This window comes from Sorex fumeus, unplaced genomic scaffold (assembly GCF_029834395.1).
Source record: "Sorex fumeus unplaced genomic scaffold, SorFum_2.1 ptg000063l, whole genome shotgun sequence".
Taxonomy (NCBI): Eukaryota; Metazoa; Chordata; class Mammalia; order Eulipotyphla; family Soricidae; genus Sorex; species Sorex fumeus.
In genome coordinates, this window is record NW_026606120.1 from 6,915,189 (window position 1) to 6,931,358 (window position 16,170).

Genomic DNA, 16,170 nt, shown 5'->3' on the forward strand with positions numbered 1-16,170 from the left:
CTTGCATGAGGCTGACCCAGTTTGGATCCCTGTCATCCCATATGGTCCCCCAAGCACCACCAGGAGTAATTCCTGAATACAGAGCCAGGAGTAAACACTGAACCAGGTGTGGCCCCCAAAACCAAAAATTTAAAAAAATCTCTGCTCACAATCAGCAACATGGTCAGGGAAATGGCTGAAAGGGTTGAAATGCATACTTAGCATGAGGAAGCCCCAGGTTCCATCCCGGGAATCCCCTGAGCTCCCAAACACTATGGGGAATAGCCCGAGCATTGTTGGGTATGCTGCCCACCAAAAAAAGAAGCACAATTCAGTAACGTACTGTTTACGTTGTATCTAAAAATGACAAAGCAGAAAATTAACTAGGTAACTAGCATTTGATTTTTAGTAATATTTGAAAGGAATAAATCTAGTAGGATATAATTTTAGAAAATATGCATGTATTATGAAAATAAGTATCTTTTTATTAAAAAAACAAACTTTAGAAAAACATACCTATTAAAACGTGATTTTTTTTATGGCAATGTAAGTGAGCAAAAAATGAAAGAAGAAAGCATATCAGTTATCGAAATATTAAGCCTACCTCCTCAATTACACCCTTGGGTTATCTTGAAAATATGATAGCTATAACATTTTAGACAGAGGTCTGCATTTATCACAGTTTTTGCCTTTTATGGCTTATTGATTTCTAACTTTAAGAAGTATAGACCCAACAGGAATATTTTATGATACTGAATCAAAAGCATGTTCTAGAAAAATTTCTCTTTCAATGTAGTCTGCTAGACCTCTTCTGCCAACTTTATGCTGTTTTGTCATTTTTGTTGTTTTATCAACTATTTAAACTCTCAGGATCAAATTGCCCTTAAATTTTGCTAACGCAAAGATCAGCACTGAATTTTTTTCGCATCTTTGACCCCCTTTCTTAAGTATAGGCTCAAATTAATACTAAACGTTTTTATGTGCAAAACTTTAACTCTACTTTTAATTGCAAATAAAAGGAATGAAAACATGGCAATATTCTAATAATCAAATGGCAGCAGTACAACGATCTAAGCCAATCTCAAATTTAGCGAATTCATAATTAGAACACCATGTTATGACTTGTTTTTAGCAAGAACACAAGTGAAAGAAGTCAGATAACTGCATGATGTAGACTAATAAGCTAACCACAATTAACCTTAAAAACGCTAATATAACTATAGGCTTTTGAAAAACTAAATCTAAAATCCTGATTTTAAAAAAAATTTAAATGCCTACTCAGCAAAGTTGGGACAAATGCACTTATTTACATGCTAGCACACCAGAACAAACAGAAGACATTAGGCAGGATGACAAGTTCTATTCTTTTTCATCATCTGTATGATCAGGTTGCAAAGGACTTGCTCTGTGGAAAAAAATAGAGAACTTCAGCAGTCACCCAAGTTTCAATTAAAAAAACAAAAAAAGCATTTTCAAGCTTATTAATAGGAACATTAACAGTACCATAGGTCAAGTAACCAGACTGGGAGAAACTTAAAACAGCAATCCTGACAAGACACGTACAAATTTCAAATAATACAGCAATGAATTTGTTTTGTTTTGTTTTATTTTTGGGTCACAGCCAGCAGGCTTCAGGGCTCATACCTGACTCTACACTCAGGGATCACTCTTGGTGGGGCTCGAATGTGGTGCAGTGGATCAAACCCAAGTTGTCTGTATACAAGGCAAGAATATATAATCCACTGTACTATCTCTCCAGCCCCCAGCAACAAAGGGGGGGAGGGAGTTATTGTTTGGTTTTTTCTTTTTTTGGGGGGGGGGATCACACTTGGCAATGCACAGGGGTTACTCCTGACTTTGTGCTCAGGAATTACTCCTGGCAGTGCTCAGGGGACCATACAGGATGCTGGGGATTGAACCCAGGTCACCTGCATGCAAGGCAAACGCCCTACCCGCTGTGCTATTGCTCCAGCCCCTCTTTTGTTTCTTAGAAGAACACACATAGCAATGCTCAGGTTCTGCACTCTTGGTTCTGCAGTCAGGGATCACTGCTGGTGGTGCTCAGGGGACCTCAGGCCACATGCCAGGCAACCCCCTAACCCAAAATACTACTGCTCCAGCCTGTTACTACACCTTTTATAGATTCAATTGGAAAAATTGAATCTATAAAAAAAAATTCAATTGGAAAAAATATATATGTAAAGGGTCTAGAGGATGGTTCAATGGCTAGAAGCATCAGCCTGGGCTGGGGCGATATTATAGCAGGTAGAGCACTTGCCTTGCATGCACCGACTTGGGATCAATCCCCAACACCACAGAGAGTGCTGGGAGCCCACCAAGGGTAATCCCTGAGCACGAAGCCAGGAGCAAACCATGAATACCACAAGTTGAGGCCCCAAAAATAAATAAGTAAAAGCACCAGTTTTCCTTACAAACCTAAGGTTCCAAGCTTCATCCCTGAGGTCACATTAGCTAAGAAGGGTGCTTTAAACAGATCTGCTGTTTGGGAACCAGAGTCTCCCCAAAATGTGTATCAACTTCTTGGTAAAGGTAAAAAGGTAAAGGCCCTCCCGTTGATCGTCGATTTGCTCGAGCGGGCCCAGTAACGTCTCCATTGGAGACTTTGCTGTTACTGTGTCTGGCATATCGAATACTCTCGGTAGCTTGCCGGGCTCTCCGAGAGGGGCGGAGGAATCGAACTCGGGTCGGCCATGTTGGCCGCTTGTAAGGCGAACGCCCTACCCGCTGTGCTATCGCTCCAGCCCAACTTCTTGGAGTACAATTAAAAATGTACAAGGTCCATTGTTAATTGTGCCACCCTTTAAGAGTACGCAAGTGTACACACAACAACCCTCATGAGAACTACAAACGGGATCTGGGAGCATGGCTGTGAAAGGAGTGTTACCCCCCTGGAGCACTGCCTCAGAGTGTGCAGCTCTGTAGTAAGATATGAACCTCAGGGGGCATGAATGATAGTAGAGTGAGGAGGGCGTTTGCCTTGCATGCAGTCCACTGAGTTCAATCCCTGCATAACATATGGTCCCAAGCATCACCAGGGGTGACTCCAGTGCAGAGCCAGGAGTAGCCCCTGAGCACTGCTGGGTATGCCTCCCGACCACCACCCCCTAGGCAAAAAAAAAAAAGATTTGTAAACTCCAGCAAACTCACAGCAAAGAAGGGAAGGCGGAATGTTGGGGGTAGATGGGAGGGGGTTAAATTAAAAATAAACATTAGGGTTAGAGAGATAATCTAGAAGAGAAAGCACCTGCCTTGCAAGCAGTTACTTCCGCTAACCCTCTTTCTATCCTCAACACCACATATGATCCCTTAAGTAACATCTGGGATTACTCCCAAGTATAGAAACAGGAATAGCCCCTGAGGGCTGCTGCACAATCCACCCCCAATAAATTATAAGTAAATAAATATTAATGAGCTTCATTATTTGTGGGTGTGTGGCCACATCCAATGATGCTCAAAGATCACACTTGCTTTTATGCTCAGAGGACCACATATGGTGTCAGAATTCAAACTAGTGTCCTGGCCACGGTCATATGCCAGGCATGTGTCTTAACTTCTATATTACCTCTCTGACCCTAGTAAGCTATCTTAAATTAAAATATAGGGGGGATGGGGTGGGGGTGGTGGGAGGGATACTGGGAACATTGGTGGGGGAGAATGGTCACTGGTGGAGGGAAGGGTACTCAATCATTGTATGACTGAAACCTAATCACGAAAGTTTATAAGTCTGTAACTATATCTCACAGTGATTAATTTAAAAATTTTATAAATTAATAAAGCACAAAAAAGCAGCAATAAACAAATAAAGTATGAGGACATGGTCACGAGAAATAAATAAATAAATAAATAATAACTAAAATATAAGGGATAGGAGATGGCTCAAAGAACTGGAGAACAGGGGCTGGAGCGATAACACAGTGGTGTGGCATTTGCCTTGCAAGCGGCCAACACGGATTCGATTCCTAGCACCCCATATGGTCCCCTGAGCACTGGCAGGAGTAATTCCTGAGTGCAGAGCCAGGAGTAACTCCTGTGCATTGCCAGGTGTGACCCTAAAAGCAAAAAATAAAAGAACTAGAGAACAATCTTTACATGTAGGAGCCCTGGGTTTAATCACTGGTGGCACCTTATGATCCACTGAGCATTGCCAGGTGTGGACAAAATAAATAAATAAATAAACAAAAATTTAAAAATCACAAAACAAGAATGGTTTTTAGAGCCTATGAGGATTTGTGAAATCTAGATTTAAAAATTACTGTTTTCTAATGATAAACTGTTGAATAGTAACCCTACGTGTTTTAGGCTTCATCAGTGAATTGCCTCCTTTCCTCCTCACATAGAAACTTACAGTGCTCTTATGAGCACCCCAATCCCTCAAGCTTATCTTTAACCTTTCCTTTGTGTTTTACCTCTCATTGCCACAGTTTACCCAAGTCAGTCTTTGACTACTTGTAAGTCAAAACTTCTGGTGATTCTGGACTTTGTATTCGAAGTAAATTACTTGCTTTTCTATTTCCCCTATAGCCTTTTCATAGTTTTCTATAGAGCATTGTTCTTTGCTTAAACACAGAAAGACCGTTAATGCTATGTTCCTAATATTTGGGAGTTGATTAACTCTGAAATATATCTACTCCTGGGTATCCGTCATAATTACTTGACTCTGGCTTCAGTTGCTGTAGTTCCTAACACCCCACTAAGGGAGGTCCCACTGTGCACCCAGGACGAGTGGTGAAGCTACTCCAGTATTGAAAGCATAAACGCATGGTCTTGATGCAAGCTGTTATGACTTAAGAGACAGGACCCGCATGAGTAAGGACAAGATGGATTGACCTGAGGACTTAGTCTGGAATTACGGTAAAAGCCTGCTTGCCCTTAGAGGCCAAAGAATTAAGTTTTTAATCTTATTGTGCTTATCCAAATAACTACAAGTATTAATAAGAAGTAAACTTAATTGTTTAATATTTACTAATAGCTAGGGAAAGAGAAAAGCAATATAGATATTCCTGGGAGACAAAGTATCTCCTTGAGTTTATCCCCCAAAGAGAACTGCCTCCATCAAAATGCTTTACCTCTGTAAATGATCCATCACACACACGTACGTGCACTCCTATACTTCAAACCCCCTCAGATGTTCTATAAATATGTGGTCCCCTGTCTCTTTGTTCCTCTGCTGGGGAGGCCTAGGGAGGTGGTTCTTGGCACATGTCATCGCCCACATCTTGAACTCACACTATATGATTAGACTGAAAACTCAAAGAACTAAGTAGCAAACTAGTAAATGAAGTGGTGAAAGAAGGAAGATAAAGCTAAAACATTCTGACTAGGTATATTAACATAGTCAATGTTTTTTTAAAATTTTAATTTGTTTTCAAACCTGGCAGTGCTCAGGGCTTACTCTTGGCTCTGTGCTCAGGAATCACTCCTGCCGGGGCTTGGGGGATCATATGGTGTGCCAATATTGGAACCCAGGTCAGCCACTTGCAAGGAAAGCACCCTACCCACTGTACTATTGCTATACTATTTGAAATAAGATGGAGTTTTGGTTTTTAGTGGTATTTTTTGGCCACCTCTGGCAGTTCTGTACTCCAAGTTTTGTAATCATTCCTGGCAGTACTCAGGGGATCTTATGAAGTAGTCAGGATTAAACGAGGGTCAAGAAAGTTACTGTACAATCTCTCTGGCCCCTCTAGGTAGAGTACTAAGCAAATCTCCTAAACTACATTTAATCATACCATTAGCTTTTTTTTAATCTCTCCGTCTTGATAAAAAAATGTAGCAGATTTAACATTGGCATGCGTTATCTAGCCAAATACTTTGCATGCTCTTTAAACAAGTATGATTTGGGGACTGTCACATTGTATTAGTAAAGGAAGTTGTTTGTCTGATAAAGACCTAATTTTTTTCTTTTGCTTCCTGAATTTATATGAATTAGTGGATTTGGTCTGATTACTTTGGGGGAGACATTTGTACCACACTATGTTGCTTAGGGGTTACTCCCAACTTTGTGCTCAGAGGTCACTCCCATAAATACTGGTGGAGGATGTGCCTCCTACATGCAAAGTAAGTACTCAGTCCACTGCACTATATCTCTGGCACAGTCTGATTCTTTTTTTTCTTTTCTTTTTTTTTGCTTTTTGGGTCACACCTGGCAGTGCACAGGGGTTACTCCTGGCTCTACGCTCAGAAATCACCCCTGGTGATGCTCAGAGGACAATATGGGATGCTGGGAATCGAACCCGGGTCGGCCGCGTGCAAGGCAAATGCCCTACCCGCTGTGCTATTGCTCCGGCCCCTGGTCTGATTCTTTGAAATAAAGATGGAGCCAGAGAGAGGGCAAAAAAGGTTTGCCAGCATGTAGTTATGGCAACTATAACCTCATTTTGAGTCCCAGCAATGCTTCTGGCTCCCCAGCATCACCAGGAGTGATCCCTGCACTGGGTGTGACCCCAAAACAAAAACAATTAAAATAAAAGTATAGTCAGAGATTTGGCTCAGTGGTAGAGAAGATGCCTCACATGGGTAAGTCCTCAGTATAAGATGCACACAAAACAGTAAAGATATAAAATTAGTAGGCACTACAGAAGGGCAAGTCAAACCAAGAGGAGATGGCTTTGGCCGCATGTCATTGCTGAGCTTTGTTGTTGGGATGGTGAAGGAACTAATGTGTAGTAGATTAAGGTACTTACTTTGTGATTCTAGAGAGGTAGTACAATGGGTAAGGCACTTGCCTCACACGTTGGACAACTCGAGTTCAATCCTTAGCACCCCATAGTGTCCTCTACCCCACCAGGAGTAATCACTGAGCACAGAGTCAGGAGTAAGCCCCAAGCACAACTGGATGTGGCCAAAAAAAAAAAAAAGAAAAAAAACACCAAAAAGAAAAAAACTGATACCCGTCAGACTAGAAAGAGAGGTGGAAAGTGGACTAGAGCACATCGGGAGGCCCAGATTCTCAATCTGATTGCTCTGGGACACTGAATAGTTCCCCGGGCATGCTGCGAGCAACTTCAAAGTATGACAGAAAAAAAAAAAAAACAGAAATTAAAATGATGCTACAGGCTGGAAAGATAGTACAGTGGTAAGTGCTTATCTTGCACATGGCCAACCAGGATTTGATCCCCAGCCCCTCCTGAGCCCCTCCAGGAATGATCCCTGAGCACAGAGCTGGGAGTAAGCCCTAAGCACAGCTGAGTCTAGCCCAAAATAATACGTTTTATTCTTGTTTAAAATTTGAGAATGACTTACAATAATTAGAAAAAAATAACTTCTATTTTCTTATTTGCTCAATGAGAAACTTTAGCCACTCAGTTAGAAAGAGCTGAATGGCTAAGTATGCTTTGCATGCAGGAGGCCTGGGTTCACTCCTAAGTATAACATGCTCTCCCATGCAGAGCCAGGAATAGCCTCCAAGCACCATCGAATGCATCCCTCACCCCATCCCCCAAATACATAATAAAAGGAACATTAGTTACTCAAGGTCTTTGATCTTATTCACCAAGAATATAAATATTTTCCTTAGATTTAATAACTTACTTTCTCTTTATTTTTCCTAAGCCACTGCTTCCTGGCTCTTCGGGAACCCAGTTTTCTTTTTCCAAATCTTTAGGGGACTGTCTGAAGAATTCTCCGATTCCTTTTTGCCACTTTGGAGTTGGGCGCACACAAACAGGGTTTCCTCCTGCATACTTATTTTCTACGAACAGATGGAACGAAGTAAGACAAATACAATCCATTCCTTCAAGAGGCATTTCCTCCTTTAACATCAAATCTGAAGGGTACTTAGGGGCTGGGGAGACCTCTCAACAGTCCGGGCTGCTGCTGTGCACGCAGGGCCCTGGGTACATCCCTGGGACTCACTGTTGCCAATCATCAGTAGGACAGACCCACAGCAATGAGCTATGGGTGACCACTGAGTGCTAATGAGCATGGCCCCAACCCCGCAAAAAAAAACAGAAAGGATTTTAAGTATTACGTTCACCTTCAAAGATGAGAAGGGTTTGGACAGAGTGCACAGGAGGGAAGGTTCTTTCTTACCTTACATGTGGCTGACCCTGGTTTGATTTCCTGGCACAGTAAATAATCCCACAGCTGGCCAGGGGTCATGCCTCAACCAAGATACAGGAATAACTCCTGAGCACCACCAGGTATGATTCAATGCCTCCAAATAATGAGAAATGTACCACAATAAACCAATCAACCAATAATATATCAGATACTATTTTAGCACTGTAGCACTGTCCTCCCGTTGTTCATCAATTTTGCTCAAGTGGGCCTAATAACATCTCCATCGTGAGATTTGTTGTTACTGTGTTTGACATATTGAATATGTCACGGGTAGTTTGCCAGGCTTTGCCATGCGGGCGAGATACTCTCGGTAGCTTGCCAGGCTCTCCGAGAGGGGCAGAGGAATCGAACTCGGCTCGGCCAGGCCGGCTGCGTGCAAGGCAAACGCCCTACCACTGTGCTATCGCTCCAGCCCAGATACTGTTGTAATATCAAATAATATTTTGGATTTCTTTTGTGACGTTTTGATTTTTGAGTCACATATGGCTGTGTTCAGGATTTACTACTGGCTCTGCATTCAGCAATCACTCTTGGCAGGACTTGAGGGACCACATGTGGTGCTGAGAGTCAAATCTGGCAGACTGCATACTTCATTGCTGTACTATCTCTCCTGCCAAAATAGTGCTTTGTTATAATTATCCTTTAACCTGGAAAAGTAGCAGAGATAGAACGTTGATTTTTTTTTTTTTTGCAATATTGGGGTTTAAACTCAGAGCCTCAAACATGCAAGGGAAGTATGTTACTACTATTAAGTTACAATTGCAGGCCTAACAAAAATTTTATTTCTAAAAATATTTCTCAGGGGTGGAGAGATAGTACAGCACATAGGGCACTTGCCTTGCACATGGCGGACCCAAGTTCAATTCTCAGCACCACATATGGTTCCCTAATCCTCTCTAGGAATGATCCATGAGCACAGAGCCAGCCAGGAGTAACTGTGAACACTACCTAGAGTGACAAACAACAAAAACTGGAAAGTAAGGGCTGGAGTGATAGTACAGCAGGTAACGCCTTGCACGCAGCCGACCTGGGTTCAATTCCCAGCATCCCATATGGTCCCCTGAGCACCGCCAGAAGCAATTCCTAAGTGCAAAGCCAGAAGTAACCCCTGTGCATTGCCGAGTGTGACCCAAAAAGAAAAAAAAAAAGGAAAGTAAATAGTTTGTAATATATTTACTAATTTTCTAATACAATTTAAGAAAAATCAGGGGCTAGAGAGCTACTAGAGCTGGTAGGATGCTTGCCTTGCACACAGTCAACCTGGGTTCGATCCCAAACATCCCATATGGTCCCCTGAGCACCACCAAGAGTAACCCCCTTATCACCACTGGGTGTGCCCCACTACGGAAAAAAAAATCATGTATGACTGAAACATAATCACGAAAGTTTCTAAGTCTGTAACTGTACCTCACGTGACTCATTAAAAATAAAAAATTAAAAAAAAATCATGAGTGGGACAGGGTAGATGGGTCAAAGAGCTAGAGCACATGTTTTGCATGTGGGAAGCCTGGGTGTGATCCTAAGCACCACACAGACCCCAGAGCAACACCAAAAGCAACCCCGGAGCACTGAGCTGGGAGCAGCCAGTGGGCACTGCCTGGTGTTCAAACCAAACCAAACCAAACCAAACCACAAGGTCCTTCACATTGATCCCCTACATACTAGATTCTGGGGGATCAACCTGGCTGCCTGCTAACTTCCTGCTGGAAGGAAGAGACATCAGATGGTCTGGTCTCTCCTCAACCTTCCCTAGCAGGGAAAGGGCAGCTGGAACTATTACTTTTGTCCAGTTTTAGCTCCCATTGTCCCAGTGCAGTACCAGGAACAGCAAAGTTAGAAACATACATGCACAAACACACCTGTGATAGAATTGAGAGAAAGGAAAGGCATGAAAGAAGGGAGAAAAGGAGGAAGGGAGGGAGAGAGAAGGAAAGAGAAGATGGAAGGGATGGAAGGGAGGGAACGGAGGGAGGCAGGTAGGCAGGCAGGCATACAGAAGTAAAAAAAAAATGTTTTACACTAAGAGGAAAAGTAAGTAACTCTGTCAACAACGATCCTCATTTTTTGTCATTTTTGGTAGTTCTGCGACTTGGGCCCAGGGCTTTTCACAAAGCAAGGTTAAGTGGTATACACTGAGGCACTTCCTGGCCTAGTTCCAATTCTTTTGTTTCTTCGGTGTCAGGGCTGAAACCTAGAACCTCAGATCTGCAGAGCCTGTATTCTACCACTGATCTAAACCTCTAGGCTGGTGTTAATTCTTCGTCTTGGAAAGGAGCACCACTTCTAACAAGAAAAAAACAACAACATCCAAAAACGTTAATGAATCTTTAAAATTTGAAATGTATGACGAGTGCCCCCCATACCCATTGACCATAGGTCTTTACACATTGGTCTGGGTTCCTGTGCTAACGTCTCAACCTCCACCCCAGCCTCACCACGGTCCCGGTTGCGGTTGCCGTGATGCATTTGGTGAACATTCAGAGCACAAGGAAGAAACAAGCAAAGCGCATCTCGTGGGGGCAGGGGAGTAGAGTGCGGGACTGGCCCACCCACCGTATACTGTCGTGGCCACCGCAACCCTTTGTGGGACTCCTTTACCTTTCCTTGACGAAGGCGAGGACGTGGAGTTGGTGGCCGCCGAGGTCGAACCAAGCACCTTCCTGGGAGCCCGCGACGCCACCACTGCAAAGAGAGGCACGGAGGTCGTTCCGGAGGGCAGAGCCCACCAGCATCCTGGCCAGCCTGGAGGAAGCCTCCTGCCCCGACGCACCGCTCCTTCCTCCTTGCCCAGGCCTGGGCACGGGCCACAGGGACTCCAGCCGGCTCTCCCGCCCGGGTGCGCTGGCCGCGGGGATTCTAGCCCACTCACCTTTCCTGTAGGAGCCGGGGACGCTGTCGGCTTTAGTGCGCACCATGGTCCAAGGCCGGGAGAGAGGACAAGCAGACACCGGCGGACAGTTCGCAGACAAGGCCCAGACAAGGGCTGTGCTCCCGCCACAGCTTATATGGGGCCGTTTCCCGCGCTCCAGAGCCACTTCTGCGCAGCAAGCAGCCAATTGCTGGAGTCCGTGGGGAGGGGGCCGTGGAGCCACTGGACCTGTCCATCAACCCACGGGCGCTTGTGATTCGTCCCCAGCCCACGGTGGGCGGGGCGGGGGCGCCACCGGGGAGCCCCGCAACCCCGGGAGGCTGCATCCCTAACGCGGAAATGAAACCGGCCAGAGTTGAAATAGAAACCCAGGACCAACTGCGAGTCCCCATGGTCCTTCTGACTGATTCTTGGCTATTAGACCCTGGCTGGACCCCTGCGGTAAAATCTGCAAATAAAACCTGGGCTGAGACTAAACAGATTCCCTATGAATGCCTCGGGCATGAACTCTGCAGGACCCATATTAAAGCATTTCAATGCAGATGTAAGTGTGCTGGCGAGCCGACAACAAACAGAGAGACAGCTCAGGATAAGAGTGGGCTTATTAGAAGCTCCAACCTGAGGACCCCAAGTTGAATGAGAAAGAGACTTGGGGCCCGGTCTGCTGAGGGGGATCTCTTTTTTTCATTCTCTAAGAGTGAGCTATAATCTACAAAAAGGAAAAAAATGAAGTGCCCCCAAAAACAAAAAAGGAACGTCTGTGTCAGTATCTCCTTCCCTTTTGGTGTGACCTTCATGTGTCATCTCCCATGCATTCCCCTAAATCTGGCAGGGGTTGCTTGTACTCTACTGTTCATCTGGCGGGCCCTTATCCTACCTGATCAGGGTCATACAGAGCAAAAAAAAAACTCTTCCTCCCTTCTCTGGCTGACCTTGGGGTTGGTTTCAGTGTCTCAGTTCTCATTACAGTTTCATAATTCTCATTACGTTGTTTCTTTTTTTTTTTTTTTTTTTTTTTTTTGCTTTTTGGGTCACACCTGACAATGCACAGGGGTTACTTCTGGCTCTGCACTCAGGAGTTACTCCTGGCGGTGCTCAGGGGACCATATGGGATGCTGGGAATCGAACCCGGGTTGGCCACGCACAAGGCAAATGCTCTACCCTACCCACTGTGCTATTTCTCCAGCCCCTCATTACATAGTTTCTTATTTGCAATTTCTTATTTGTCATTACATAAGGAAGCTAATACAAGTAATCAGTACTTTCCCGTTTTTGGATAGTGTTAAATAAAAATGATTAAAAAAGATAAAAACACAGATATGTACAGGCATACATGTAGGGGAAGAAAAGCAAGCTCATAAAATAGCATCCTGAGATCTATAGAGACCCATTCCTGGGACCATAAAATTAAAAAATGAATAGAATTTAAATCTGCTAAATATATTGTGGTATTACCCTGGCATACGGCAACCATAACTCTAGACCAGAAGTTCCATCCTTCTATTTTCTAATTTCTCCATATATCAGGGAGAGATTATTCACTCAAGAAGCCACACACAAAATATAATCAGAGTGTGGGAGATGGGACAGCAAAATGACACAGTGGGCAGGACGCTTGTCTAGCATGCAGCTGACCTGGTTATATGTCCAGCATCCCATATGGTCCCTCAAGTCTTCCAGTTAGGAATGATCCCTGAGCACAGCCATGTCATGTATGGCTCAAAAAACCCAAAACCAAAAAACCTCAGTACCTTTAAGAATCAACCCAAATCATCATTGTCTGTGTGTGTGTGTGTGTGTGTGTGTGTGTGTGTGTGTGTGTGTGTGGAGGGGGAGGGAGAGAGAGAGAACCACTTTATTTCATTTCAGTTTGGTATGGTGTTTTTTGGTTTGTTTATTTGTTTTGACTTTTTGGATCACACCTGGGACTCTTAGGAGTAACTTCTGGTGGTGTATGGTGGACCATATGGGATGCCGGGGATCATCCTTGTACAAGGTAAATGCCCTACCCACTGTACTATGGCTCCAGCCCTGTTTTGTTTTCAGTTTGGTTTGGGGGTCCACAACCAAGCTATCCTCAGGGCTTACTCCTTGGTTCTGGATTCAAGGATCATTCAGCTGGGATTCAGCTGGGGACCAAACCAAGCAAGGCCCTTATCCATTGTATTATCAGGTTTCTACTAATGTTTTATAAAGTCTAGATAACAAATTTGATTAGCATAATAGGAAATACATTAAAAATTACCTGTGGTTTTTCTGGGTTTTGTTTTTTCTTTGTTTATATCCTGTATTCTTAAATTTACAGACAGTTCCTACTAGAACCCCTCCCCCATCTTTCTTTGTCCTTAAGGTACATTGTTTCCTTTTCTTTTTTTGGGGGGACCACACCCAGCGATGCTCAGGGGTTCCTCCTCGCTTTGCACTGAGGAATTACTCTTGCCATGCTTAGGGACTATATGGGATGCCAGAGATGGAATCCAGGTCCACCACGGGCAAGGCAAAGGCCCTCCCCCCTCTACAGTTGTACTATCACTCTGGCCCCAAGGTATATTGTTTCTTCAAGGCACGTATTTTTTTAAGTTAAAAAAGTGATTCCTATTGACAGAGGTTCTGTGCTCAGGGATCATTGAACCAATAGTTCGACAATAGCTCAAAGTGCCAAGCACACATGCTGTGATTCTAGCGGGCTCTGATTTGATCCCCAGCACTACATGGGCTCCTGAGCACTGCTGGGAGTAACCCCCAAAACATAGAGCCAAAAATAGCTCTTGGGTCAGACGAGCTAGCTGAAACAGGAGCCGAGGCACAGGAGGACATACTTTATATACAGGAGTCCTAGATTTCATCACAGGCACCAAGTGGTGCCCTGAGCACTGAGTAGGGGGTAGTCCAGAGAAACACTGGTTATAGCTACCCCTCAAAAAAATTTTAAAAAAAACATAAAACTTGGGCAAGAATGACAGGGCAGTGGGTCAGGCACATGGCACTGGGTTTGATCTTCATCACCTCATCAGGCTCCTCGAGTCATTCCAAGAGTGATTCCTGAGTGTAGAGTCAAGTGTAAGCACTAAACACTTCTGGGTGTCCCCCACCCCCAACCCACTAAAAAATAAAATAAATAAAACTTAAGCATAGGAGGCTACAGAGCTAGTACAGTGAGGCACTTGCCTTCTACAGAGCAGATCTGAGTTCAATTCCCAGCCCTACATATGGTCCCCTATACCCCACCAAGAATGATCCCTGAGCACAGAACCATAAGGAAGCTCTGTGCAGCTACGACTCTCTATGCACTACTGGGTTCGGCCTGAAAAACAACAAAACAAAACAAAACTTAAGCTTAAAATTTATCTTGCCAGCCTCACAAATCTCAGAAGAGGGCAACATGCTGCAGAGATGCCACCGAAACCTATGCCAGGTTGTCTCATGCAGGGAAACCCAGAGGGGAGCAGGTGAGTCTCTCCATCCACCCCAACAGAGCCCTGGCAGCTTAAAAAAAAACCCAGAATTCAACCGCCACCATGCTCATGGCCAATTTCTACAGGGTTGGACGAGCCTCATCCATGAGTGGATCTGCTGAAAAACTCGGGTACGGAGATTTGTGACTGAAATTTCCAGGCTTGCATGGAGTTGGGAATGGGCAGCCTTCCCCCATCTCCCTATTCTTCCAGGAGCCTGGAAATCATTCCCACAAACTGCCTCTGGTATCATATATGTAACAGCCATGATCCAGAGACTCACAAATAAATCTCAGAAGAGAGCAATGTGCTGCAGGGATGCTCCCGGAACTCAAAGTCACCATCCAGTTAAAAAATTAACTCCAGTTGTATTACCCTATTTAAAATTTGTAATTCCTGGAATGTGTGGCCATGACTCTCTATGCCACTGAGTACCAAGAGTAGCACACCACATTGAATGGAGTGTAAAGTAGAAGGCAACCAATCGGGATGAAAAGAATATCATATATATACATATTAGCACATAAGGTTCAACCTTTAACAACATGTTAGTAATCTCTTACACAAGGGCTTAATGGCTCCTGGGTGAGACACAACAATCGTCACTCACTTTCCACTAAGGAAAATTTTTTGGACTATTTTTAGAAAATTATTCATAACAAAAACAACACAAAATAAATTATTTAGGTCCTGCTTGGGGGCAGATTTTGGAGGTCTGTGTGAAAAAATTTGAAATATGGTGGTGGGATTGGCGTTGGAATATTGAAGTTAATAAATTATTGTGAACAACTTTATAAAAAACAAAATTTAAATAATTTATCTTGCTGGTTGCTACAACTTGGATTCAATTGAAGGGGATTGTGCTGAGTGAAGTAAGGGAGGACTAATCTAAATGATCTCTCTGATATGTGGATTGGGCTGAACTGATCGCACAGCGGGTAGGGAGTTTGCCTTGCACGCAGCCAACATGGCCGACCCGAGTTCGATTCCTCAGCCCCGCTTAGAGAGCCCGGCAAGTTACCAAGAGTATCTTGCCCACACGGCAAAGCCTGGCAAGCTACCCATGACATATTCAATATGCCAAACACAGTAACAAGTCTCACAATGTTACTTGGGCCCGCTTGAGCAAATCAATGAACAATGGGAGGACAGTGACAGTGACAGTGATATGTGGAGTATAAAGAATCAAATTCTCAACAACTACAACAGGCCCTGAGAATCTACATTATCTACATGTATAATTGAGTGTGCAATATGGAATTGAGTTTGCAAATCATGAATGACTTTGTAAAGCACGATATTTCAATTAAACTATATATATATATACACATATATGTATATATATTTGTGTATGTGTATATATATATATAGCTTGCCAAGGTGAGGTGGTGCATGGGGAGGGAATGAAGTGGGAATCGAGAGACAGTGGAGGTAGTATCCTGGTACCCCAAGGATATTAACAGCATTGCTTTATCACTGAAACAACACCAGTGCAATCATGGTGCCAAAAAAAAGAAGTAGTTTATACAAAAGTCTAAATACTTTTATGTCCCAGATTGTTGTAGATACTAGACCTACAAAGTATCTGCTGGGCTTTTCTCCTTGTCCACATCACAAATACCTGCTGAAATTGACTGATGTACAAATACCTATGAATGGGGGGGGGGAGCTTAAGTATAATAACTATTTGGGGTTTTTTGGTCTTTGGTACTAGAATTTGAACTCATGCCTCCTCACATGGAAGTACTGAGCTATATCCAGGCCCCATGTTTGTTTGTTTTTATT

The 16,170-nt window shown here is 43.7% G+C and overlaps 1 protein-coding gene across 1 annotated transcript; it reads right to left on the bottom strand.

Annotated features, from left to right (window-relative positions):
- Positions 1-431: 431 nt before the first annotated feature.
- On the bottom strand, positions 432-11,147 carry PCLAF (PCNA clamp associated factor). Its single transcript, XM_056127659.1, has 4 exons — positions 10,931-11,147; positions 10,660-10,743; positions 7,531-7,690; positions 432-1,384 (listed from the first exon to the last, which is right to left on the bottom strand). Exons 1-4 carry the CDS (start codon positions 10,974-10,976, stop codon positions 1,339-1,341), a joined length of 336 nt encoding a protein of 111 aa, XP_055983634.1. The 5' UTR covers positions 10,977-11,147; the 3' UTR covers positions 432-1,338.
- Positions 11,148-16,170: the final 5,023 nt, after the last annotated feature.